Source organism: Eretmochelys imbricata, chromosome 10 (genome assembly GCF_965152235.1).
Source record: "Eretmochelys imbricata isolate rEreImb1 chromosome 10, rEreImb1.hap1, whole genome shotgun sequence".
Taxonomy (NCBI): domain Eukaryota; kingdom Metazoa; phylum Chordata; order Testudines; family Cheloniidae; genus Eretmochelys; species Eretmochelys imbricata.
The window spans coordinates 76,082,708-76,110,566 of NC_135581.1; the positions used below are offsets into that span (position 1 = coordinate 76,082,708).

General features: G+C 42.5%; 1 protein-coding gene across 3 annotated transcripts in view; it reads right to left on the bottom strand.

Moving 5' to 3' along the window:
- IGF1R (insulin like growth factor 1 receptor) overlaps positions 1-17,466 on the bottom strand; it is a 298,422-nt gene extending 280,956 nt beyond the window's left edge. For 2 of the 3 annotated variants that reach the window (XM_077829229.1, XM_077829228.1), the window contains exon 1: positions 17,012-17,208. In XM_077829229.1, coding sequence (XP_077685355.1) covers positions 17,012-17,105 — 94 coding nt within the window. In that variant the 5' untranslated portion in view covers positions 17,106-17,208. Of the gene's footprint in view, positions 1-17,011 lie in introns of all 3 variants that reach the window. The other variant, XM_077829227.1, reaches the window with a different exon arrangement.
- Between the last annotated feature and the right edge of the window lie 10,393 nt (positions 17,467-27,859).

Sequence of the window (27,859 nt, forward strand, 5' to 3'; positions counted from 1 at the left end):
AGGAGACGACACACAGGGAAGCAGGCTGATTTGGAGAAGAGACCTTGCAAGTTAAGAGGGAAGTGCGAGTCTGTCCTGAAGAAAAGGGGAAGCTGGATTTTAGGTAACCAGGAATGGGAGAATACTATCCCTTCAGTCTTTTAAGCAGCAAGTGGCCTCTTATAGAAGAAACTTAAATTCTTCGTATTTTCCTTGTTGACAAAGAGCAAATGACTGCCCTAATTACTAACGTATTTGTGAGGGTATTTTCAAATAAAACCTTACTAAATAAACTAGCTACGCACACCTGTTTTGTCACAAGCAAACACTCTGTTCATTTTGGTACCAGAGTCAGTAGTAGCACCAAATTACTTGGAATACGATCACTTCCATATTCCATTCCAGTCTGCCCTTCTTCCCTGCTCCCCAACCCAAAGCCCTCAGTCAGGCTTGGCTTTCACAGGAAGTGAGTCACTATCATGTTGGTAAATCACAATTCAACTTGACAGGTTTCAGAGTAACAGCCGTGTTAGTCTGTATTCGCAAAAAGAAAAGGAGGACTTGTGTCACCTTAGAGACTAACCAATTTATTTGAGCATAAGCTTTCGTGAGCTACAGCTCACTTCATCGGAAAAACAGTGGAAAAACACTGAATGCATCCGATGAAGTGAGCTGTAGCTCACGAAAGCTCATGCTCAAATAAATTGGTTAGTCTCTAAGGTGCCACAAGTACTCCTTTTCTTTTTGCGAATTCAACTTGAGTGAGCCTAAAATTCAGCTGTGAAGAGCAACAAATGAGCGTGACAGCAAGGTCAGATCTGAACTGTAAGTCTGACTTATACACAATTAACACTCCCTTGCCCACTGTTCTGGATTTGCTTAGGAAGTGGTGCATATTTAAGCGCTCTGAAAGGAAGATACAGTTTTACAATTGTTCATTCTCCTCCAAAAAAGCCTCCAAGCATAGTTAGAATTCAAACTATTAACTTTACAGGAAAGAGTAGACAGTAGCCCAGTTATACTATCTAAAATCTTTCTATAATGTCCACACTTTAGGCTCTCAGTACTTCTCAGGTAAATTTAATATATACTCCAAGGCCCAAAGCGATTCATGGAATTTTCTGCTCTTCCCTGGGTATGAAAAGGCTCTGACCAGGTTATTACATTTCTCTACTCCTTGTGTATCCTCCGAGCCAAAAAGGGAGAAGGCAAATTTGCATGAAATATAGACGATAATATATCAATACACACTATAAAACATTCATGCTGATGAAGTAATATTGGGGCTCATGAGCTCTGAAGGACAGCATGATTACACAAACTCAAACACATTCTATCGGTGGTGCATGCAGAAGAAAAGGCTGTTATGCGTAACAGATGGAACCGGTTGTGCTCATAAGAATTATACATGGAACTGGTAGCCCCACCTACAGTTAAGGGTACCTAACATTTTCCATTGTTAGACCCTGCTTTCAGTTGCTTATAACTTTGCCAAATTTTAACTATCCAGGCTGAAGTTTTCCATGTCATGAAAGCAGAGATTCCCTCCCCCCCACCTCCCGATGCTGGCACCCAGGCTTTCCAAAGCACCGGGGGGTGCTCAACCCATGGCTGACCCAGGCCCCGTCCCCACTCCACCCCACCCCACCCCTTCCCCCGAGCGCCCCACATCCTCGCTCCTCCCTTCCCCCCACCCCCCCCCACCAGCCTCCTGTACACCATGAACCAGCTGTTTGCAACGGGCAGGAGGCATGGGGAGGGAAGTGCTGATTCGCTGGGCCCACCAGAGGGAGGCACTAAGGGGGTGGGGGGGAGCTGATAGGGAGGTTGCTGGTGGGCGCTCAGCACCCACCATTTTTTCCCCATGGGTGCTCCAGCCCCGGAAAACCCATGGAGTCGGCACCTATGCACCCAGGCAGTGCGAAGAAGAAAGAAGCTGACTGACTTGAATGTAGAGCCAGGTGAATAGCTGATTATTTGGTTTGTTGGCAGTTCCAAAAACTGAACCAAAAATTTGGTTCATACCAAACCTAGAAATTCCAGTGAATCAAAGAAGTTGACAAAAAATTAATTCTTAGTCAAATGAAACAACCGTGTTTATTAAAATCAAAGCAAAGGAAAGGAGGCGCTAGAATCACAAAATGGCTGGAGGATGACCACAAAGTGGTGGTGCCTCCCTTATAGCGGTTAGGGCACTCCCCAGGTTCAATTCTCCCCTCCTCTGCCTGATGTGGAGAAGGGATCTGAACCTGGCATGTGGTGTGACCCATTGCCCGGTGGTCCAGACAGTCTGAGGCAAGTCCCTCATTCTCTCCTGTTGAAGCTGTTCCTCTATGTATAAAGTACCCAAATACTCACTGGGCTACAAGGAAAATGCATCTATAAGCCCAGTGGCTAGGGCACTCACCTGCCATTTGGAAGACAAATTCAAATCCCTTCTCCACATCAGGCAGAGGAGTGAACTGAATCCAGATCTCCCACATCCAGGTGAGTGCCCTAACCACCGGACTAAAGATTACAAGGCCGGCACCACCACCAACTTCTCTTCCAACCATTCTGTGAATGGTGCTTATGTCCCCCAAAAAACAAACAAAAAAAAACAAACAAAAAAAAAACAAACACTTTTGGCCAAAAATCACTCAGGAAATTCTTATCAAAATTGCGAACAGTTTTGGACCAGCCACAATTGAATTTTTGCGTGAATAAACAATTTATCCAGAAAAAGTCACTCAGCACTACCTGAATGCCACACAGGACTCAATTCTATCCCTGCCTCTGCCACCGAGCTCCTGTGTGTTACTGGGCAAGTCACTTGCACCAAACTTTTCACAAGTGGTCACTAATTGTGCGTTACTCATTTTCTGGGTTTTGAACTTGAGACATGCAAGGTGTTATTTGCAGAAGTTTGAGCAGTCCCAGCTGCAAATGACTTTAATGGAAACTGTGCTCTGAAGATATAAAATGCTTAAGGTGACCATACGCCCCGCTTAGGCCGGAACAGTCCTTTTTTTAAGCCCTGTCCCAGCCATCCCGACTATTTTGGCAAAACCGAACATTTGTCCCATTTACTCTTACCAACTGATCATCAGTTGGCAAGAACCAGAGCAAACTAGACTAATGCCAGTTTTGCAAAAAAGGGGTGCAACCCCTAGCAGGGTGCAGAGGAACATGCAGGGGGAAGAGCGAAACACCACCAATCCTGCACAGAAAGGAGGGCTCGAGAGAGCGGTTCAGGCCGGGCTGCCCCTGCATGGGCGGGGCGGGGTGGGCGCATGGAGGTCCTCGGGCTGGTCCCATGCAGTGTTCCATTTTTCCTTTGGGAAGATATGGTCACCCTAAAAATACTATAAAAATTATAAGCACTTTGAAAAAGTCAGGCCCCAAGTGTTGAAAATTAGGCATCCAAAATTAGCAGCCATTGATAATTTAAGCGTTAATCTCTGCCAGTCAGTTCCCCTTCTGTAAAATGGGGTGTTATAAAGAAACTTAATGTCTTTGAACCACTTAGATCAGTGGTTCTCAAACATTTTTCCTGCAGGACCGCATTTTTGGATATATTGCTTCCAGCAACCCCAGGCAGCACTGAGGACGCCATTTTGCTTTACAAAATGGCATCCTCCTCACAGCATGACCTTGCACATAAGGTGCATGCGAGGTCACGCTGTGCAAAGAATGCCGTTTTGTAAAATGTCATCCTCTGCACACTCAGAACTGCTGCAGTGCAACCCCACTTGGGGTCACGACCCACAATTTGGGTACTGCTGACTTGATACTCCAATGATGAGTGTCACAGAAGCCTATAAGGACATTAATTCTGTATCCCAGATTTAGCTGTTGTGCAGTAAATAAGGCCTCAGGTCACGCAATGAATGATGAGCATAAAAAAATATTTAATAGTTATACGTTCTGTGAGAATCATCATTCTCGCACAGTAAATGAGACAGGTATCCTATTGGGACAAAAACAACAACATGTGGTGATGTAATTAAAGACTATCATAAGCACAAGGAGACTGCATTAAGGTTGCACGAACGACCTTAATTCTAGCATTTCCTAACTTGTGTGCTTGACTTGGCAACCTTAACATTCTTTTAGTGTGGGGGGGGGATTGTTTGTTTTTTGTTTGTTGTTTTTTAAAGAATTATATAGACTGTCTTCTCAGTCAGTCAGTTAACAACCAAGACTTCCCCCACACCAAGTCTCAGGTTTGCTAAGAACAAAGTTTTGCACACATCTTGGAATGCCTAGTAATACCTTGCTTCACAGTAAAAAAAAAAAATCTTTTTCCTCCAGGTTAAAAAAAGAAGTCATCCAATGAGTTTAATACATTTTAAAAACGTTAAGTCACTTACACCCCTATAAGGTCAGCAATTATTGATATTTTACAAATTGGAAGTTACAATGCAAATGCATGCAAGAAAATACATTTCTTCACAACCCCTGCATGCCATCAGCTTCTGAAGCATGATATTTGACCACCCCCCATTTTAGCATGCATGACTACTAATATTGTTGTCCAATCCCCTTTTTTTAAAAAATTCAGCTATAATATTGAACTTGAGACTTTTCTATCCCACTAGTGGACAGACAGATGCTAATACACTGATGACGACAACATCTTGCTATGTTGTTTTATTTGCTGTTCAAAAAAAACAACAAACAACAAGCCCACAATTTATAACTGTCAAAGTAGTATTAAAACAGGACCAAATCCACGGAGAGATAACAAATGTGAATGCAACCGTGCAGCATTGCAACATAACATCAGATTCAAACATTCCAAGTGCCCTGTCTCTCACGCACACTGCAATGTGCTGTGGGTAATTTCAAAATATTGTCACTGATGTTAAATAGATGAACACCAATAACGCCTCAGACAATGTTGGCCCACCCACTGAAATTAGTTACACATGTTGTTGGGCTTGGGCTTTTTTTTTGTTAAAATGTTGGAAACCTTTTCTGCCAGGTTAACCAATCCTGACTTTAGTCTACTTGGCATTTCTAAAGCATTGCCAATAATATATAGCTCCATTCAGAACACTACAAAAACTGTTAATAGCTACAGACGCTTACACATGATCTTACCAGACTCCTCAGAGGTAAGCATTTAGTCTAACTGCAAAACGGACTGTCTGAAATGAAAATGCATCTGTAACAGAGGAAGTCACCCAAAAACTACTGCCCTAACAATGTAGCGAAGGTACCTCTTTCTGTCTTGATGCTTTTTGGTTTGTGATTTTTTTTCCACATATTGTTCAGAGATGAAAGAATTGAGAACAGAGAGTGCATCTGTTGTCATCACAATTTAACCGCAGTCCATGTATTTATACAGCGTACCCTCCAAAATAACACTGCATCTGTTAAGATGACAGTATTTTTCCACAGGAGCTCTGCTGTGTTGCAGAGCAAGTCTGACATTGTTGCTTTTGAAGTGCTCATTGTGATCCACCCCAAATTCCTTTATAATCTTCCTCAAATGTACTGAATTGTAAAGCTGCTGCTCTCTTGGTATGGCTTGGAAACAATAAAATGTTAATACATCTGATTAGTGGGCAGTTGGCACTAAAAGTCTTCTACTGAGAATGCAACATGTTTATTTAAACAATGAGCCACCAGGAAACAAGAATCTCATTTCTTGATACATACAAAATAAAAGCATACAAAGCCAGAACTCTCCTGCATAGCTTTACATCAGACACTTTCACAGACCCATCTTCAATAGAAACACTGCAATTCTCCCATTGTCAGGGCATTTCTCTGCATTTCTGTTACAGCTGCAAGATAGCTCACTAATGAACCATCTTTAAGAGAATATTTGTGCACTTCTACAGAACACTTGGACTTAAACTGTTAAGGTGGACACAACCTCAGGTTTTAACCGTGATTCTAGCGATTTAGTGCAGGCCTAAAAGACGGGAGTAGGGTGGAGTATTTTATAAGCCTCCTTTATAAGAACTGGTATGAATAAGGAGGTTTATAAATTTATTAAACCTTCCTTGCTGTGGTGAAAATTCAAACAGCATTTTGCTAGCACATGAAAGACAATGAAACTGGACAGAACCAAATGAGTTTTTTTACCCAGTTTCTGTCCAGAAGCTTAGGTCACTCCCAGATTCACAACCCAAGCTGGCTCAAAACCCTCCCCTTGTCTTCAAACAAACCAAGGCCAACTCTCAGTTTTGCGACCCAACAAAACCTGATGAATTTCTCCCAATTTTGGCATTTCGCTAGGGAAGTTCATGCATCAATAACCTCCATCCTGGGTCTAGCCCACAGATGGACTACAGGAAAAGATGATCAACCCATTAATAGAAAATTCCCCTCTACTGAGTTCTCCAGAGAATACCAAAGGGTAGGCTTTAAGCCAGGGGCGGGCAAAGTTTTTGGCCTGAGGGCCACATCAGGTTTCCGAAATTGTATGGAAGGCCAGTTAGGGGAGGCTGTGCCTCCCCAAACCACCAGGCATGGCCCGGCCCCCGCCCCTTATCCAATCCCCCCTGCTTCTCCCCCCCCGATGGCTCCCCGGGACTCCTGCCCCATCTAACCCCCCCGTTCCCTGACAGCCCCCCCCCCCGGACTCCTGCCCCATCCACCCCTCCCTGTCCCCTGACCACCCCCAGACCCTCCGCCCCGACTCCCCCCGCCACCCCATCCAACCCTCCCTCTCCTTCCTGACTGCCCCCCGCGGGACCCCTCCCCCATTCAACCCCCGTTCCCCACCCTCTGACCACCTCGACCTCTATCCATGCCCCTGACCCCACTGCCTCTAACTCCCCTGCCCTCCATCCACCCCCCCGCCACCGCGTTGCTAGAGCACTGGTGGCTACCGGTGCTACAGCCGTGCCGCCCGGCTGGAGCCAGCCACTCCACCGCGCAGCACAGAGCGCTGGGTCAGGCCACGGCTCTGCAACTGCGCTGCCCAGCAAGAGCTCACAACCCCAGCCAGCAGCGCAGTGAGCTGAGGCTGTGGGAGAGGGGGAACAGCAGGGGAGGGGATGGGGGCTAGCTTCCCGGGCTAGGAGCTCAGAGGCTGGGCAGGAAGGGCCGGCGGGCCATAGTTTGCCAACCTCTGCTTTAAGTTCTAGCTACCAGGGATAGGACTGGCAGTCCACCTGGCCTTTGGCACTTTCCTCTGTGCTGGCTTACAGGGCTTCCCTCTGTCCAAACTCAGCACCTCTCAAAAGGGGGAGAAAGAAGAAAGTACACCAACACACTTTCTAACAGCAAATGACATCTGCCTCTGACACTGCTGGGAGGCCCCTTTCCTCAGTTTCTCCTGGGAGACTGGATATTGCAGGGAAGCAATTAAAAAAAAAAAAAAGCAGCAACGTTCAGAAAAAAATTCTCAGCCACCAGAAACTGAGGGGGGGGGGGAGTTTAACTACAAACTAATACAGAACCACAGGCTGCTTCCACCTGCTAGAAACCGGAAACAACTGGAGAACAGCCAAAAATTCTCCTGGTCAAGAGGAGGGATATCATCAAAATTCTGGAAGACTCCCATCTGCTGGAGAGGAGAATGACACTGAGGTACCTGACTGGGTAGGAGTGCACTGAAGAATGTTCTGCTCCTAAACTGGGTTTCTGGTAGTAAAGTAGAGTCTTTTGCTAAAAACTACAAATCAAAAGTCTCTCTCTGCATCCTCTTAACCAAAAAGTGGCATTTTGGGAATGGATCTAATCCCAATGGAAATTTAGGTACATTAGGCAATGATGTGTATTTAACTATGGGTCAACACTTGGGGGAAACAGTAGGGGGGGAAATGCCACATCCAGTGATCAAGAGAGAAAACAGAGGGCATCTAGAAGGCCCTCCCCATTTCCATAACATCTCCTAGCTATTTTGTGGTCAGGGGTTGCCACACCATTTCCATCTCTTCCTCCCTATAAATAGCTTTCCCAAAGTGAAACTGATTTGATTCTTGCCAGTTTCATCGCTGCCCATTGGTTTCTGAATAGCTAAAGTGAAACAGATTAGAAAGGTGTTAATTTCAAAGTATCCCTAATAAAGAAATAATGAGGCACCTGTCCCTACATGCCACAAAAACAGCACTGAATCAGATCATGTTTGGGAAAGTTGTTTTTGATACCACAAGTGCCAGAAACAAGCCCTCTGCCCTTTTTTAATCAGAAGTTTAAATTCCGTAGACACACCTATCACCTGTTCCTACTATCACTAATGAGGAGACTTAAGCCCTATATCAGGGTCCATCCAAGTTTCAGCAGGGTCTAGAACGGGGTGGGCAAACTTTTTGGCCCGAAGGCCACATCTTGGTATAGAAATTGTATGGCGGGCCATGAATATTCACAAAATTGGGGGGGGAGGGCTCCAGCTGGGGGTGCAGGAGGGTGCTCTGGGCTGGGACTGAGGGCAAGAGGGGATCAGGGCTGGGGCAGGGAGGCAGGCTCCAGGCGGCGCTTACCTCAAGCAGCTCCCAGAACCAGCAGCATGCCCCCCCCCCGCCCCCGGCTCCTATGCAGAGGCGCAGCCAGGCAGTGCACGCTGCCCCGTCACTTGGGGTGGGGGTAGTGTGCGGCTCCCCCTGGCTGCCCCTACGTGTAGGAGCCAGTTTTGGGACATGCCACTGCTTCCAGGAGTTGCACAGAGTGGGGCCAGCCCCCGACCCTGCTCCCCAGCGGGAGCTTGAGGGACGAATTAAAACATCTGGAGGGCCGGATGCAGCCGCTTGGCCGTAGTTTGCCCACTCCGGTCTAGAAGTTAACTAGATGTAATGGTCTACCATACATATGAGGAAACAGATGTTTTACCAACAAGATATCACAAAACACAGCAACACAAACTAACAAGGAACACACAGAATTAAGGTAACAAAGCTACCTCCACAATACCTTATCACAACACAGAGCTACTGAGATATCCTGCTGCTCCTGCACATTGTTCTATGTACAGCACCCCCATACACACTTAATTAACGTTTTCCAATATGGTTTGTGTATGACTAATTTTAATCATGTGTTGAGCCTGAGCTCATTACCCTGTCTGATACTTTGCCCTTTACAAGTAAAGTGTCGAAACAGAACAAATCTTGAATATAACAATGAAAACATACTTCATACTCTCTGCTAATTCCAACTTGCATGCCCACCAGTTATACCTGGTATATTACAATAGCATCTGAAACAAACAATACTTAGAAAAATGCATCATCTTTGCTCTAATTTATGGATGTTCTCTCTTACTATAAAGCCATTTGTTTTAAAACTGTCATATTTTTGTAATACAGTATCATGAAAAATTTAAAAAGTAATTTGTATAAACCTAGCTTATAAACTTAAGAGCAGGTACAGTACATCTGATTCAAACAGACTGTGCTGATACAGTTTGAATTCCAAGGAACAAGGGGATACTTGGGACTATTTCAGATCATGCTCTGAACACTTCCAGCACCTGAACTTCAAAAATCCTCCCTTGTTCCTGAAAACATTGGAGTATTTGCTTAAGCATGAAAAGCTGAGAAGTTACACAAACTTCCATTTAATAACTAAATTATTCAAATAATGGAAGGTGTGGTTGGAGAAAATCAGGCAAGTCAGCACAACACCAATTAAAGGAAAAACACAGTCACACATTTATCTCCAGAATTAGAAGAGCCCCTTATATGATCTATATGCTTCCACAGGTTTGACACACACATTTTTTCCTTCTTTCCAAAATAAAGTAGTACAGTATCCCAAGAATTTTTTTTAAAAAACCCTAAGAGAGAGTGCTCTGATCAGAGCGGATATTCACACTTCTAAGTAAACAGAGCTATCTTTATAGCATGTAATGGCACCAATAACAGGTTTGCAGATAACGCACTCCCTGACCCGTCACAGAGCTATTTCAATAAAAAAATATTCATTTTGTCAGCATCATGTGGGAGATGAACTCATCCAAAACCAAGTTTTTTTTACAAAACTAAACTATTACCAGCATTAATTTCTGCAGTAGCAAAAAAAATAGATAAGACATAAAGACAAAGTCTTTACTTATTTCATCCGCAGTTACAGCACAGAAATATAACAGCAGCTTATGTTAATTCTCTGATAGAAAAGAGCTTCTCCCCATTTTGCAGAAAGCATGCACCTTTATTCAAAGAAGTCTGAACAATACAGTGTCTATAAATGTGGTACTTAAAACACAAACTTGTCGGCAAAGAAAAATGTTAACCAGTTTATTCCTCTAATTAAAGAAATAAGTTATATTAAAATGTGTAGTAAAATTATACCATGTTCCTGCAAGACAGTATTTTTGCAGCACTTTCAAAGCTTATTTATCCCTGCATTTCTGCTCAAGTATGATAATACTGCATCAATCAGGGGTAAGGGGCTTACTGGGTGGATGTGTGAAAAATTCATAGATATTAAACATGCTGGAAGTCTTCAACAAAACTAGCCTGAAAGTCATGGAGACACAATGATGCATACTGATGTACTTAATGTCAAGCCAAACAAGAAAGGCACTATCACTTAACAGGGTAGTTTGATCTTTTTAAAAAATCAAAACAGTTACTATTTAGATTAATATCAAGGCTTGAACATTAGGACTTCTTAACAGTTTTGCCAAAAGCAAACTGATATGTTCTCTTTTGTAAATATACCTATAAAATACAGATTATATATATATTTATGTCAATTTTTGCTTTCAGCATACTAACAAGTTTTACATAGCCTTCTATTTGTACTCTAAAAGTTGCTTGCACCTTGTAGTTTAAGAAATTAATCATTGATTTAACTAAGATCTAGAAGGGTTGCTTAGATTTAGTATTTGTGAAGGTTAATTAAACCATCTGTAAAAGACTGAACAAAATCTAAACCACCACCACCAGCTTTTGGTAAGAGATTTATCTCCCTAATAAATCAATAAATTACTGAACTTTCCTTTTGAAAACCTTTCCAAAAAATTAGCCGCCCTGACTTGAACAACTTTTTAGTCTGTTTATGACTTTTGAGGAGTTGATAAATTTATAGTCCATTTGAAGAGCATACAAAATGTTCATTCATATTATACACCTATGTTGTTATTCATCTGCCTGTCTTCAAACTGTGCCCCAGACACTTTGGATATACAGAATACATAGAACTATGAAATTTGTTCCGATCTTGAACTCAGATAGCACCTGCTGCAACTTGGCTAAGAAAACAGTATCAAAGCAAGTTAGCTAAAAACCACACATGTGTCTTCTTATGAACTATTGTTAGTTGATTTCTGCTTTTGTGCAATAAAAGGTTTTGGAAACTTCCTTTTTAAAAATGGTTCATAGTTCACAAAAACCAATCCAAGTAACCTACTACACACAAAGAAAGGCTGTCTACACACCTTAGAGTAATAAGAAAATTATTCATGTCAAACACAGCAAAACAGCAAAATCACTCCTTCCCTTCAAAATCATCATTGCGTTCCAAGTGTTCTGTGAAACAGGAATGGTAACAGAAACTCTAAGGTTTCAGAGTAGCAGCCGTATTACTCTGTATTTGCAAAAAGAAAAGGAGTACTTGTGGCACCTTAGAGACTAACAAATTTATTTGAGCATAAGCTTTCGTGAGCTATAGCTCACTTCATCGGATGCAAGTGAGCTGTAGCTCACGAAAGCTTATGCTCAAATAAATTTGTTAGTCTCTAAGGTGCCACAAGTACTCCTTTTCTTTTTGAGAAACTCTAAGGTTTCACAGATAGTGATGAGACTAAGTCCAATCTTTGTTAGAAAGACCTGTAATAAACTGAAATCACGTACTTGCAAACAACTTTAACCATTGCTCAAAACACTTGAGACACAACTTACTACAATACAGCACAAGTCATTTTTTAAATTTAGGGATACAGTCATCACATTTTTCAAAACAAAATTGCACTTGCCACTGCTGAATTTTACAGTAAGCCAGCTGTTATTAGGTAAGACCATAAAGTGTTTTCAAATATGAGAGATGTATACTAAAATTAAAGTAAGATTATTTATTAAGGTTAATAAACCAACATTTAAGGGATGGTTTCAAAGGTCTGCAGTGCTTCCTCAGTTTAGGTGACATCTTAATATTACAGAAAGAGATAAAATTAATATCTCTAGCATCTTATTGATGAAATTCAACATTGTGTGACAAGGTACAGAGGAAATAGGCACAAACTAATTTCTATTTTTTGCTCAGTAAATTTATTACAGACTTTTTGGGGAATATTTTTTATTGCTTTACATCATTTATTCAATTTAGTCTGTAAATTACCCTGATGCATACATCACACATGACCATCTAAACAGGTTAAAAGAAAGTTGTGTTTCATGAAAGATCATGAAGTGAAGTGTAAAGAATAGTTTGTTTTCACACAGTATTTGTGCCTCCTAAAATGTAAGACCAGGAGGGGTCACTAGACAGTTTATACCATTTGTGAACAGGAAAAACTGCATACAATATTACTCATCATTTTAATCCATTAACTGTCTTCTCTCAACTCACCAAATGAAAACTTCCAATGACCACCAGTAAAATTGGAGTCTACTGAAGAAGCATAAAAAACTGATCGAAAAAAAAAGTTCTTAATTCATGCTAATATAGTTTTAAAATCACAATTACAACTTCAGTCCAATAACGTATATCCCTAAAAATATAGTATTGTATTTTAATCATTAAATCAGAGACAACCTTTTATTAAGCAGAAGAGTATATTCTTAAATGAAAATTTAGTAGAGCCAAAAAACAAACAAAAAAAAACATTTGAAACCATTTAACTACACTGCAAGTAAAGCACATGGATCTAAACTAGCCATTTAACAGTGTAAAGGTTTCAGAGTAGCAGCCGTGTTAGTCTGTATCCACAAAAAGAAAAGGAGTACTTGTGGCACCTTAGGGACTAACAAATTTATTTGGGCATAAGCTTTCGTGAAGTGAGCTGTAGCTCAACGAAAGCTTATGCTCAAATAAATTTGTTAGTCTCTAAAGTGCCACAAGTACTCCTTTTCTTTTAAGAGTGTAAAGAAACGTAAAACTAGCAGGTTTTTCTTCTTGTGAAAACTTTAAACATATAGGCTTTAAGGAAAGAAATCGAGTGGGCTGACAAAGGCAAAACCAAATTATTAGACTCACATTTCAGAGTCATTCTAACATTAGTTTTAACAAGGATTGAATGTTATTAGAATTACATGTTCGACTTTCACTTGTTTATAGAATCCACACTATTCCTCCATTAACAAAAAACTAATTTCTTCTGTTTCACTCAAGCTAAAACCAGTTAATTTTATTCTTCACTTCAGCCTATTCTCCTCCTCCACTTCTAACAATATTTTTGTCATTCGTTATTTAGTCAAACTCTTTAGTTGGACTTCCTTTACTTTACAGGAAGAAAAACATTTTTCTCCCCCAAAATACTGGTTCTACAATTAAACCAGCTACTATGCATCCTCATTCCATAACAGTTCCTATGTTCTGTCCTTTTAACACATCCTGCTTCATATTAACACAACCACCACCATTTCCTAACCCTTTTAGCTAATGATTCATACACCCCTATGTCCTGATTCTTGTATTAGAATGATTTAACATGTGCCTTTACACTTGTTGTTGGGGTTAGCATTGATTACCTCACTGTTTCTTCCGATGGACTCTAATCCTAATCATTTATTGATAACCTCTAAATATTCCCTCTCTCTCTTATTTCCAGTGTACCTGATTAACATTAATTCCTTTAAGACTGAAACATTTCATATTCAGTATCTAAATTGCCCAAAGAATTATGTAACTCACTCAACTAACTATATACTCCTATCACCAAGCATATTAGGAGATACTGATGTTCATGCTACACACGTACACTGACTACATTCATAAGGATTTTTTTACTATGCATCCTGAAATATGGATCTAAGATACCAGCATGTACTACTGTTAATAAACATTTGAAACAAAGTGTAAGCTCTACATATGGGGTAATGCTCAAAGCCAAGATAAGCAGATTCATTGACATAGTCATGGGTCCAAAGTAGCATTACACCAGGTACCATACTAATGGTATTTTTATTCTGGGTGTCTAGTATTTTAAGGCACCCCTTTCAGCTTTTTCCTTCCATTAATACCTAAGGTAAGGAAACAAAAGCCAAATTTCAATATGCTCAATACTGTGATCTTACACAGAAAAAAAAAAAAAAAAAAAAGGACATTCTGAGTTTAATGTGCATCTTAAACCTGCCTCAAGGTTTAAAGGGTCTCCCCCAACACCTGGCCATCTTACATACCACATGAGCTACCTCACCTGCATGCAAAGTTTCTCAGGAATGGATTTCTTTGCTCTTTTGACAAAACGTTGGTATACTGTGAACATCTTTTCCTTTTAAAGTACTTGCATTTTAAAGATTTTTTTTTTGGTCATTAAATCTCATCTCTTACTGATTTATTAAGTATTAGGAATTTTTTTTCTTCCTGTTGTAACTCCTGTGTACTCCTATTTAGGAATGCCTTGCTTGTTTGACCAGAAATGGAAGTGCCTTTTAGCTATGACATTATATATGAACAACAAATAAAAATAAGATAAATCTTCCTTCCTCTACTGTGGGGAGAGGAAAGAATACAAAGTGATGCAAAACATCTGTCTGGGGGTCATTTTTTCCCCCGAATAGTAAAGTTCTTTCAGTAATAACTCATGAAAACAAAGGCTATTAAACTGCAAACTACAAAGTCAACGTAATTAGAGGCAGTATTCAGCTAAGACAAGCTTCTCATCTTATTTTGTCACATTGAAATGCCTGGATCTTCCTCAAAATACAAGTATTTCATGTGAGATTTATTAACTGAGTCATTTTAGCTAGATGGTCCAAATACAAACATTTCAAAAGACTGAAAAATAAAATCCAATGTATTATTGTTGCCTCTGTTAAGAGAGCATTTCTCCTCTCAACCATTGCAGATGCTCTGGACTTGGTAAAAAATAATTTAAGAACATTGGTCCAATGTACTCTTAAACTGATGGAATAAAAGTTTAATTTTTTACATTTATTATTAATCATCTCTAAGGTGCCACAAGTACTCCTTTTCTTTTTGTGAATACAAACTAACAGGGCTGCTACTCTGAAACCTATTAATCATCGTTTACCTTGATTCTTCTAGACACCAGCATACACCACCAACAACCAAAAATAGCAAGCTCTGGGATTTTAGTTTTCAACCCTAAGGATTAATCTCCTCTCTGGAAAGCAATTCTAGCTAAAAGATTCGACTTATCCGAAAAAGAAAACTCTCCCAGCCCTTGCTGGCTCAAGCATTACAACATTAAAAGCCAAGTTGTGCCCTGACTTTTAAGGAGTTAATTGGCATTCACTGTCTAACGAAATACAATATTACTCAACATGCCTCACAAATTCCATCTACCCTAGCCTTGCCCGAAACATTTTTACAACTGGTTTAATTGCCGGTACATCCAAAGAACTTATTTTCCAACGTAAAACAACTACTTAGAGGTTTCCCTGTATGTGTTTCAGAGTAGCAGCCGTGTTAGTCTGTATCCGCAAAAAGAAAAGGAGTACTTGTGGCACCTTAGAGACTAACATTTATTTGAGCATAAGCTTTCGTGAGCTACAGCTCACTTCATTGGATGCATGTGTATGTGTTTGTTTCTTAAGTTTCAGGAATTCTTTCCTCATATTTTAATGGATGAAATGCACTCTCTTCTCCGCACACCTTTTCAAAAGTAAAAACTGGTTACGTTCATCAATGGTTAGAGCGTTTAAAAAAGTTAAACCATTCAGCTAGTAGGAACAGATCTAGCATTAAGGAAACCTCCTGTCTACACAAACACAAAGACAGGAGGGAGATTGAGCACAATGTTAAAATGGTTGAAACAAAAAGGCATTTTTTATTTTCATTTAACAACACCCCCAATCTTTTCTCCCCCCCGCCAAAAATGGGGGCAAAGTAACCCGTAATTTTAGGGGCCAGCAATCCAAACTAATAAAACAGAAGAAAATTGATTATCTGCACCGATTAATATGCTGATCATTGCTATCTAGTCAATTTCAGCTCCCACCATCCCCACTCCCCTTCTATTTTCCCCTGCAACCAAAGGGGGCGGGCAGAGAATATAATCACAGGTTTGAAATGTACAAAAACAAAAGTCGGGGATTTTGCAACTCCCAAACAACACGGACAGACACTGCGATTCCGAAAAGATAAACAGCAGCAAGAATCCACACCAGACATCTTTATGCACTGGAGACTTAACCATTTGCAGAGCGTGCACACACACACTGAACCACGTTATTCAACAAGGCAGAATTTACACACACACAGAGAAGAAAACAACTCGTGCTCTTTTAAAAGAATCAACCGCAGAACTTCAGTTCTAGGTATAAAAACAGCTTCTAATTTGATTTCTTCATCTTTAAGTTTCTAATCCTTCCAATCATCAATACATTTGTGTGTTTCCCCCCACCCACCCAAGTTGTATAGATCTATATAAAATATATATTAGATCGGTGATCTTTGTATGCTGACATATAATCCTTTTACATCTGTGCATCCCAAAAAGAGGCTGCCACACTTTGCAAAACAAAAACAAAAAACACAACCTGCTTATTTACAGAAATCCTTTCAATTAGAAGGTATTAAAACTGGATTTTAAAAAAAGGCATCCAGTGATTAAAGTCAATGTTCCCTTCTAAACGCTGGAAGCACGTATTCCTGGGCCTTTCGATGTTTAATTGGCACTTTACAGTCTTGGGAGTTTAACATCAGCATATTGGGGGGAAATCTGGAGAGGCTTTAAGGAATGAACACAGTAGGTGAAAAGATTAGGGGGTTGGGGAGAAGCAATTGGAACTATTACTCCTCAGACACGGGAAAGTGTCTAAACCCTGGTTACATTAAGGAATATCAAAGCCATCCACTCCAAGTGAGGAGAGAGAAAAGAGCAGCCTGAACTCAGGGTATTAAATGTGCTTAAGGAGCAGATTCAACCAGGGGGAAACACAAGCAGCCCCTGAAACTCAAAAGTCACCGCAGTGCAAAACAAGCGCCCCTCTCCCCCATGTTAAACGAGACGCAAAATACTCACTTTCTCCATTTGTTGGCCACAGACAAAGTGTGGCAAAGAAGAGCAGAAACCCCCAGAATAAGGTCAGGGACCCTCCTCCAGCGCCAGACTTCATTCCTTTTTTTTTTAATTATGGACAAAATCCCCCTTTCCCAAAAAAAAAAAAAAAGAAAAAGAAAAAGAAAAAAGTCCAAACCTCTCCCCCTCCACTCACACACAAGAACTATAAATTGGGAGGGTGGGGGGAGACCGAGGGAAGGAGGGGGAAATGACCTCCTCCTCCTCCCACACAAAAAACCACCCCTCTGGGTCTGAAAATTGGAAGGTTTTTTTTTTATATATATTATTATTATTATTATTTCCCTAGCTGCTGTTCTTCCGGAGGAAGCCACCCACGGCCAACAATGGAAACGCTGGGCTGGTGCGCCCCCAGAAAGGGCGAAGCAACACTCCCCCCTCAGCGCTGCCTGCAGGGATACAATGTGCACAGAAGTAGCACGCACGAAGCACATTGGGGCTGGCAGCCCGTATCTTCAGCCTCCATTTTCAAACACCACACAGGCGCAGCAAACACACGCGCAAAAAAAAAAAAAAAAAAAAAAAAAAAGAAGGGGGGGGATCCAAAGCAATCTTAGGAGGGAGGAGGAAATACAGCTTCCCGAGCCGGGAGATTATTCCCCTAAGCGCAGGCTGCTGCAAAGGGATGCCCCCCCCCCTTGCAAGCTCCCCCCGACCCCAGGCAAAAACCAGTAAGTCCAGGGGGCTGAAGACCCTACACACGCGGAACAATAATAATAAAAAAATGAATGAAAAGGCTTCCCCCTCTTCCTCCTCTCAGCGCTGCTGCCACCGGCTCCTTTCCCCCCTCCCCAAAAAACAAAACAAAAACAACACAAAAAAATCCGGGGGACACACACAAGGCGGCAGCGGGGCGAGCGGAGGAGCTCAGCACTCCTCCTCCTCTTGCGGCAGCGGCGGCTGCTCCCCGGCTCGCATCCCTCCTGGCTGCTGCTTCCCCATGGCACGAAAAGCCCAACACAACTGAACCCCGTGCGTGCGCGCTGCAAACCTGCCCCGCGCCTCGTCCAGCCCAGCCCGGGGGGGGGAGGAGTAAGGGGGGGGGTGCGAGGAGGAGGAGGGGGGCGGGTTGCTCGTAGCGGGGGAAAAGGGGGGGGGGATCCGGTTTGCTGAAGGTCAAAGCCCAGCAGCCTGTTTGCAAAGGGTCCGCAATTCCTCCCAGGGGAAGGGGGGCGCCGGGGGGGGGGGAGGGAGGCCCCGCCGCCCTGTATTGAAGTCGCTGGCCGCTCTTTGCGGGAGGGCTTGCACCGCGCGGCGGCTCGGTCTGCCCCTCTCGCCGCTCCTCCTCGCTCGCACGGGGCCGCGCTAACGCTGGTAAACAAGAGGCGGCCGCCGCCGATGCCGCTGCTGCACGGGCTCTGGGGGCTGGGGGGGGGGGGGCGTCTCGCGCGCACGCACGCGCTCCCGGGCTCCTCGCGCTCAGCGGCGGCGGCGGGGGCCCCGGAGCGGGCGCGCGGCAAAAAGAGGAGCGCGGGATCGCCGGCGCCGTCCGGAGCGGAGCCCAGGCGGCAGCGCCGCGGCGCGCGGCCCCCTCCCTGCTGCGGCCCCGGGGCCGTCCGCGCGCGCTGCTGCAGCCTTGCCCCAGTGCCCGGCCCCGCGCACAATGCTCGTCGGGCGGCAGCTGCCCGCGCCCGGGTCGCCTGCGTCCCCGTGCCGTGCGAGGAGCAACAGCACTGGGCCTGACTGGCGCTGAGCTCCCTGGGCTGGTGTTTTTGTTTTTCAGAGGCTGCGAGCTTGTGCGTTGGAATCTGCTTTTCTGGGGGGGGGCGGGGCGGAGGCGAGCCCGGAGGGAAGTCCTCGTGGTCGCAAAGGAGACCTTCAAAACGGGAACAGAGTGTCAGCCCGCGGCATTGATGTCTTCGGGTCTGCCAGGCCGTCCAGCAGCCCTGCAGGCTCCCTCCTGCGTCCCAAAGCAATACCTGGCCCTGGCCCACGCCACATGCATACGTACAGGATTGTCCCCTGAGATCAGTTCGAATGAGGGAGATTTGTAAAAATACGTTAAAAGGAAATGTCAGATGTCTCCCTGAAGCAAGTAGATTGCAAAAAAAACAAACAAACAAATCTTTCATCAATAGAAGAAAAATGCTTAAAAACTAGTCCTAAATTAAGGCATCCATGCCCCATTCAGGACAACCCTGTGGATTCTTACTCCTCTGCTTTGCTTTGCTCTCCTGCCATACCACCTACGTGCCTCTTATTGACACACAAAATGCCGGTAAAATTGAAAATAATCCCATTGTAAATGCAAAGACGATCCCCAGTTTCAGGACAGATCTCTCAAAAAGCTCCTTTTCTTTTTCTTGCAGCTGTTACCAAAAAATTTGCGTGCAGAAAAGACTTTTCTTTTAAGCTGCTAAAAAGTCAACATAAAAGCAGAAGGGGCTACGTCCTGCATAGGTTTGAGTCTTACATTCTTTATTTAATTTATTTATTTATTACATGTATACACTATTAAATGATTTCCACAGTGTTTGTGCATTCAAGAGGGTAGCTACCAAGCAGAGCTTGAAGTTCCTGGCTTGTGGGGGGTAGATGAGAAGACAAGAAAAGGGTTGGGGAAGCAACTGTTAAAATTGCTGGGCTCCCCTGAAACAAGAAACCAAGGAAGAATTTAGCCCCAAAGTAATACAGCACATTCATACACTGACAATTTCAATACAATTAATTAAAATACTGTAACAAATTGACTAGTCCATGTATAGGTTTATATCACTGCTCACTATTAGACAGAATGAGAACTAAATTGTATGCCATTGGCTGTACATTGATAAGAGTTAATGGATAGTCTCCTTTAAAATACTCCTGCGGGAATTCTGTGCCGCTGTGCGTATGCAGAATTCATATCCCCCGCAGATTTCTTTGCTTCCCTGCAGAAAAATGTCTTTCTGACAGGGAAGCAAAGGGAAGCTGCAAGAGCAGTCACGCACCACTCCCTAGCAGTGCAGGCACATCCTTTCAGGCACCTGGAGCAGCCAGCAGAGGTAAATCACCTTGGGGCTGGGGACACCCCAGCCACGGGCTCCTACTCTGAGCCAGAATCAGCTGGTAGTCCTGGCTGGGCTGGAGGCAGGAGAGGACGGAACTTCCTCTTCTCCTGCAAGGAGTGGCTGGGTCTGTATCAGACCCACCCCCACAAATCTCCCCCAGATGCAGGAAGCTCAGCATCCTCTCCTGCTTTCTATCCCCATCACTCCTCAGCTGTGGGGGAGGAGTCAATATATGGGGAGCTGCTCCCCCATCCGCTCAACCCTATGCATCCGGATCTCCCATAGCGAGACACCCCTGCCAAGCCTAACCCCGTACATCTAGAATCCCTCTAGCCCTCCATACCTGAACCCCACCCCACTGAACCTCAACCCTGCATCTGGAGACCCCCTGTAATCAGACCCCCTGCACCCAGACCACCCCCCACTGAGCTCCCTGCATTGAAATTACTGTATTGAAATTACACATAGATATAAAAGATCGGTTATGTATCCAACATTCATTATTATTATTTATTGTATTACCATAATGCCTAGTAGCACTAGTCCTGGACCAGGACCCCATTGTGCTAGGTGATGTACAAACACAGAACAAAAAAGAAGGCCCCTGCCCCGAACAGTTTACAATCTCAGTAATGTTAACTCTGTCATGTCCTGGTTCTTGAGGCTCTCTTAACATAGCTTTTTATGGAATTTCCAATAATCTTATAAAAGAAAAAAGACAAAAAGAAGCAGCTCTCCACTCTTCGAGACTTCACACCTCTGCTCACTTGCAACAAATTGTATGCAGTGCTGTTGTAGCCATGTTGGTCCCAGGATATTAGAGAGACAAGATGGGTGAGGTAATACTTTTTATTGGACCCACTTCTGTTGGTGAGAGAGACAAGGACCTGAAGAAGAGCTCTGTGTTGCTTGAAAGCTTATCTCACACCAACAGAAGTGGGTCCAATAAAAGATATTACCTCATCCACCTTGCTTCTTTGCAATACATTGGCAATAATGCATGTAAGTTCCATAATTTGGAATGATTTGTCTAGATACCACCAGAACATCCTTGTCTTGTGAAATCGCTGAGGTTCACAGGAGGAAGCCCAAAACTCCAAAGAACCTTTCCTATGTTCTATCCAGCTCCTAAGCTGTAGCAGGGAAGGGCTCCCTCCTGAAAGCTTTGCAAAATGTTCAACAGCCCTCACTACTCCTTCACACCTTGAATTATGCCTCACTCTGACAGTAGTCCCGTTTGTTACAATGGGAGGACTTGCAAAATAAAGTCCCCCCCCCCCCGTGTTTACAATGAGCTTTATGCCTTCCCTCTTTCCACCTCTGGTTTATCGTCCCTGAGATGGACTGACCAACAGAAAGATACACCTAAGCACACACACAAAAGCAGATTTAATTCTCTAGTGTGGTGCAAAATACCATCACCCTATTTGCATCCTTACTAAAATGCCACTCAGGTGGAAAAATCAAGGGACTGTGGAGGCAGGGATGAAACAAGACAGTCAAAACACTCACAGACCCTGGTCTCTCACCCACATATATCTACCCTTGGCAAATATCCTAATACTCAGTCATATTTTAATTTTAACAGCAACCTCGCCACTGCTTTCTGGGGCCATGAATGAAGGGAGAGATGCTCAACTATTTTCGTCGCCTGTGCTCTAGTTCTCCACATAGGACTCACTAGCCTTTATTTTGGCTTGTGTAGCACTTTCAAGGCAGGCTGACGTCTTTACCAGACTCTAACTAGTAGTAAACTTTCAAAGTATGACCCATCTGTATGACTGGCATAGGAGAACAGTGAGATTTAGTCCCTCACTTTCTTCCTATCCCCTTCAGAATTTATCAGCTTCTCAGAGCCAGACAGCAGGGTATGATTTAAGTAAGCCATATCAGCTTGAGGTGCTCTCACTGCAAATGTCTCACTGCAGCTCACACACGCGCAGCAAGGACCAATAACCCCTAACATTCTTGTATGCTCTGGCGGACACAGGTAGCGCACACTACAGCTAAGATTAGGTTCGACTTCCATTCTAAGCCATCCTTTCCAGTTGCTCAGAAATTAGCAGGCTGACATTTTTCAGACTCCACCTCAAGGTTAAATGTATAGGAAGTGTGAGCCAAATCAGTTCCGCTGTTATGCCAGCAATGTGGATGCCCATGCAGCCTTCATTCTGCCCCCTTATGCTTGGCTGCTGTACATTATATCAGCTGCCTCTAAGGATCTGTTCTAGTCGCTTGTGGTTGCCAGGGTATAGGGACATCCCAGCCTGCTCCCTGCCCCAAGGACCGGGAGAGGAGTAGTGCAAGAATCACTTGAGGCCTGGAGTGAGGGGCAGAGGTTTATAAACACTGTCAGACAGAGGCAGACGGGTCACGTCCACAGTGCATGTCAGGGTGAGAAACCACCTGGATGACTTCTCCAGTGCTTTGCCTGCCAATGCAACAGAAATGCAACTTTTCCACTCCTTCTGGCCTTAACACACCCACGTAAGGTGGCTCAGGACTGGGCCCTGTGATATATAATACAAACAGTAACAAGGCCCTGTGAAAGGAGAAGAGGGGAAATAATAGTGTTTATAGCCCTCATATCCTCCACCATCCAAACAAGAAATATTCCATTAAATGGACTATTTAGGGGGCAGCAGCTAAGCAGGAATAACTATAAAACCTAGGGTTCAATACTACTACTAATAATAACAATAATACAACAGCTTTTATAACCCGAGTTCCAGACCTCAGTTCTCATATCCATAGCAACTGCAGCAAGTGGTACATGGCATATATTTAGAGATCCTCTGCACCTGTCTAAAATAGACGCGGCTAAATTATGTCAATGTACCTTTTGGCCATGTTATATGGGTCCCAGATGCACAGTGCATTCACACCTGGCTTTTGCAGTGCTGTGCAACAAGAATGTAGCTTTTGTACCAAACACCCATTTTCTCTTGTTTACCTTCCCTTTCATGTTTTTGACTGTGGCATACTTGTCAAAAAGAAAACTCCAAGGTGAATCATGTACTTGGGGGAACAAGGTGAGTGATAGGTGCATGGGAACAGCTGCAATTTGCTTCAAGCAGCTATCGTCTTCTCTGCTCCAGCATTGTTGCTGTCAAAATGTGGGTAACATTAACGCACTGAATTAATAAACGGTTGAAAGTAATTAGAACGGTATCCTGCGCTCCCTGAAGACAATAGCAAAGCAGTCACACTTTAAATTCAGGGTGCATTTATAAACAGCTTACAAAGGGTTAATAAATGACAGAGTTGCTTTAATACTCAATAGTTGTCGATTGTTATAGAATCCAGCAGGTCAATAGGCTGCTTATAACCATTTATAGCACCACCCATTGATATGCTTATTTTCATTTATAACACATAGTACTCTGCATGTCTGCAACATGCTTATAACAGCAATCAATCCTGTATTATTAAACCTAATATACCCTTTGTAAACTATGTATAAATCAGCTTTAATATAACGTCTGACCAGCAAGATTCCCCCTGACTTCAATGGGAGAAGAATCAGACCTTCACCTTGTGTAAATGGAGAAAAAAGGCTTGTTGTATTCTGCTGTTAGTGTTCTCATCTCATAAACCCTAACTACATATCAGTCTCATTGATCATCAGCCTCACGCTAAGACCAGTTTTGATCTCATTGAGCTCAATGTTATGAAGATACACAGCAATTATATCGAAGTTCTGCAATCATAAATAATAAAATAACAAGAAAACCACAACTTACTATATTGTGTTTTTATAGCAATTTTCACCTCTTTCAACGTGTTTACAATTAAGCCTCACAGCGCTTTTGTGAGGATAATAAATATTACCTCCATTTTGCACATGTTGAAACTGAGGCACAGCAATCAAGTGGCTCAAAGATTGCAAGCAAGGCAGAAGTAGCACTATTCTAGTTGTAGAATAGAACCTAAGAGGGTTTTTTTATTTGCTTGCCTGACATTGGGTATCAAAATAAAAGACAATTGCTTCAAATTTCTCTCCAAATTTACACTCTGCTCCTTTTATCCATAGACTCATAAACTTTAAGGCCAGAATGGACCATCATGATCCTCTGCACATTGCAGGCCACAGAACCTCACCCACACTCCTGTAATAGACCCCTAACCTCTGGCTGAGTTACTGAAGTCCTCAAATCATGCTTTAAAAACGTCAAGCTACAGAGAATCCACCATTTACTCTAGTTTAAACCGTGCTATGGAGGAAGGCAAAAAAACCCAGGGTCTCTGCCAATGTGATCCGGGGGGAAAATTCTTTCTTGAACCCAAATATTGTGATCACTTAGACCCTGAGCATGTGGGCAAGACCCACCAGCCAGACACCTGGGCAGGAATGCTCCGCAGTAATTCAGAGCTCTCCCCATCTAGAGTCCCATCACTGACAATTGGAGATATATATCAATTTATAACTTACCAAAACCAAAATTTGTTCAAGCGCTGGAGCTGCGGAAGAAGTTAAGGCTGTTGATTCTAATCCTGCAGTCCATACATAGATTTTGTCAAAAGGTTTTGTTAGAGAACAGGCTGAAGACTTTGACTCCTTATTTGAACTGTATTTTATGTAGATTTCTTGATGGAATAAAGAACTAAGTTCCAATCGGATTTTTTAAAGATTTATTTTGTACAGGTCAAGCCCTCAATTCTATGATACCCTGACATAGTATTGAGACATTCCTTTAAGACAAATGAAATCCAAATTAGCTGACATTTGGAAAAAAGAGAGTTGTGTCCAGATGGAATAAACTGCTAAGAATGATTAGACAGTAATTCCACACACTGGACTCGAGCAGGCAGTTTTTGACTTGGGTAAAACTCTCATTGACACAAAGGGACTGGATTTGCCTCAAACTTGAGCAGGTGCAAACAAGGATAGGTCCACTGAAGTCAAAGGAATTACACCTATTGTAAAACTAGCACAAGAGGAGAATCAGGTGAAATCCTTCCTTTGGTTGCACCAGTGTAAATCCAGAAGGACTGCTGAAATTACGAGTGACTCTGAACATACATTGGAATAACTAAGAACAGAGTCTGGTGTAATGGGAGTTTTGACTGAGCATCCAGTGCAAGACTGGAAATTAATTTTTCAAGAAGATAGGGCAAAACATGCTCATTTAATTACGAAAAGTGGTATTACCAGCATGGGGAATGAGAATGTTTCCAGTCATTATTAAAGATAAATAAAAGGCAAATTCCCCGTGACTTCAATGGGAATTTTGCCTCCTTAGGAACTACAGGATTTGGCCCTACGTGTTTTCAGAATAGATTGATTGATCTTCAGGTTTTAGACAAAACCTGTGAAACCCTCATGCGTGGTTGGATATACAATTAAAATGATACTAACAATACTTTAAAGCAATTGGAATTTATTTCCGGTTGGTGTGGGAATGTACAAATATTAGCACATTCTGAAGGCTGGTTTTGAAAAGCCCTTCAAACTTGATAGGTGTTGACATCAATTTTCTCCCCATCGTTCCATGAATGTGTGTGTGTGTGTACTACACGACTACATCTATTAAAAATGGATTTTTATACAGGTGTAATGGCAGCCAAAAAACTATTGGTCTAAAAGTGGAAGAGGCAGAAAGAAGGCTGGTAATCACACGTGGGTTGAAAAATCAATTAAAGGCCACAAAGAAAAGAACATGATTAAAGATATGTGGAATTTTGTTAAATCCATAAATCGGATAGTTGGAGGGAAGTTGTAGAGTCTAAACAGTCATTCCCACATTACGTAGAGTGTAAGAAGTCCTTACATTCCATTAACAGACAGTTTTCCATTAATGTTTCAATGAGATACAATGCTCTACTCACTTTCTTTGGTCAACCCATATGTCCAGGGGAGCATTCAGTGCATGGGGCAGTCACTGAGGGTTATTAAGGAAATATTTGTTGGCTTTAGAACTAATTTATTCTCACTGCTGGGCTCCCGGCAATTTATTCTATGGGGTTACACAACTGATTCAGCAATATAAAGTTCTCTCTCTTTTTTTTAAATGAGAGAGGCTTGAACCATAATGCTGAACCCAAATAGCCCTAAACTTTAGATCGTATGAAATGTTGGGATCTGGATCCAAAATTATTGCTGTGTGAGTCAACACAAGTTGAGTGTTGAGTTTTGTTTTCTTTGTGCGTGAGTGGTTGTGCACTGCACAAGAGCACACCATTATTTTTCCCTTATTGCAGTCTCATTTTTTACTCCATGCTGACATTCTTGACAAGCGATTTGTACGCTATTTACAAACAGCTTGTCAGGAATACAGGTGATATTTTATTGTGTGAACAAGGGGCTTCAGAAGAGAGAAATGACTCCTCAGAACTGGACCACATCTCTCAATTTTTTGAATCCTAATTACTGGGAAGTATAACCCTGATTGAGAAAAATATCTCTCCCTTGTTTACATATGGATTCTGTGCTTCATCTAACCACTGGGTATTCAACCCATGAGAATCAGTTCCGGCCACTGAAGTGTCATCTGTCTTCCTTATGTGTTTCATCCTATCCTTGGAGACATTTGACAGTTAAAAACAGTCCAACGTGGGTATCCACAGCATAAGAGCTGATGGGACCAATCATCAAATAGCTGGAATGCAAGACAGTACATCTTTCTCTGTAACTTACACTTCGATTTCTATCCTCCACTTGTACAACTCATCAAATATTTTGGACAATTCAAAAACGTGTCCAATTATTTTGGATAAACCAACAAAAGCATTTCCCCTAATATCCATCTAATCTACATGCTCCCCATTTTCTTCCTTAGATGCTCTCCACAAAACGTTCCTCAGCTAGCACTAGTATTCATGCAGCAGGGTGGGATGAGACCGTACCTTCAGACATTGTGTGTGCTTCTGAATTTGTTTTTGGGAGGTACATTCTCATTTGCCTTGGAGGTTCTCATACTGAATGTACTGGACTTTCTGACATTGCTGGCAACAGGTCTCTATTCCCATAAAACAAGTCAGAAGAAACCTTGGAAACAGAACCTTTGAGTTATCCGCAGAGAGGGCTAAATGCAGTTCTAGAGTCAGCAGGTGCAATTCCCATTGACTTCAGGGTGAATTCTGCCAGTTTATGCTGGAGCTGAATCTGGTCCACAGAATCTGGGATTTTTCCCCATTCATTCTCTCCAGTGAATTCAGGGAATGAACCACAACTTAGTGAAATTCTCCTAGTAAGAAAAGGATGCATCTGTCTTTTCAAGAGACTTTAGGAAAAATACACTAGCCTAGCAAAGTTGCTTTTGATGTTGTACTTCAGTGAGTTTACCAAAAAGGTTCCTATTATCACACACTCTTCTCCTGCTTAGAGGGATTTTATGCACCTAAAAATCACTCATCTAAACATGTTTTTTTTAAGTGTTCAGTGAAGCGTTCCCTTGACACTAATCAGTGCAGCAAGAAATGAATTTGACAATTACAAAATTACTTCTGATGCAAATCAGCTCTGACAAAGTCTTTCCTGGAGAGGTGGGTGATTTTTCCTGGAGAATTGCTCTGTCTAAAAATTCTCAAATTGCCTTAGATAATATTATATCTAATAAAGAACCCAATGCAGGAAAACACTTAGGCATGTGCTTATGAACATCCCTTTTTAGGATAATACTTAAGTACATGCTCAAGTCCCACTACACTTAAGCCCATGCTTAAGTGTTGTCCTAAATAGGGGTGCTTTCCTTGACCAAGCCTAAATGTCTTTACCTCAGTATTTGCCTTGTTTATTATATTTGCTGTAGAGAATGTTAGATAGCAACATCTATTTATCTAAAGGCAAATTTAAGTCCAG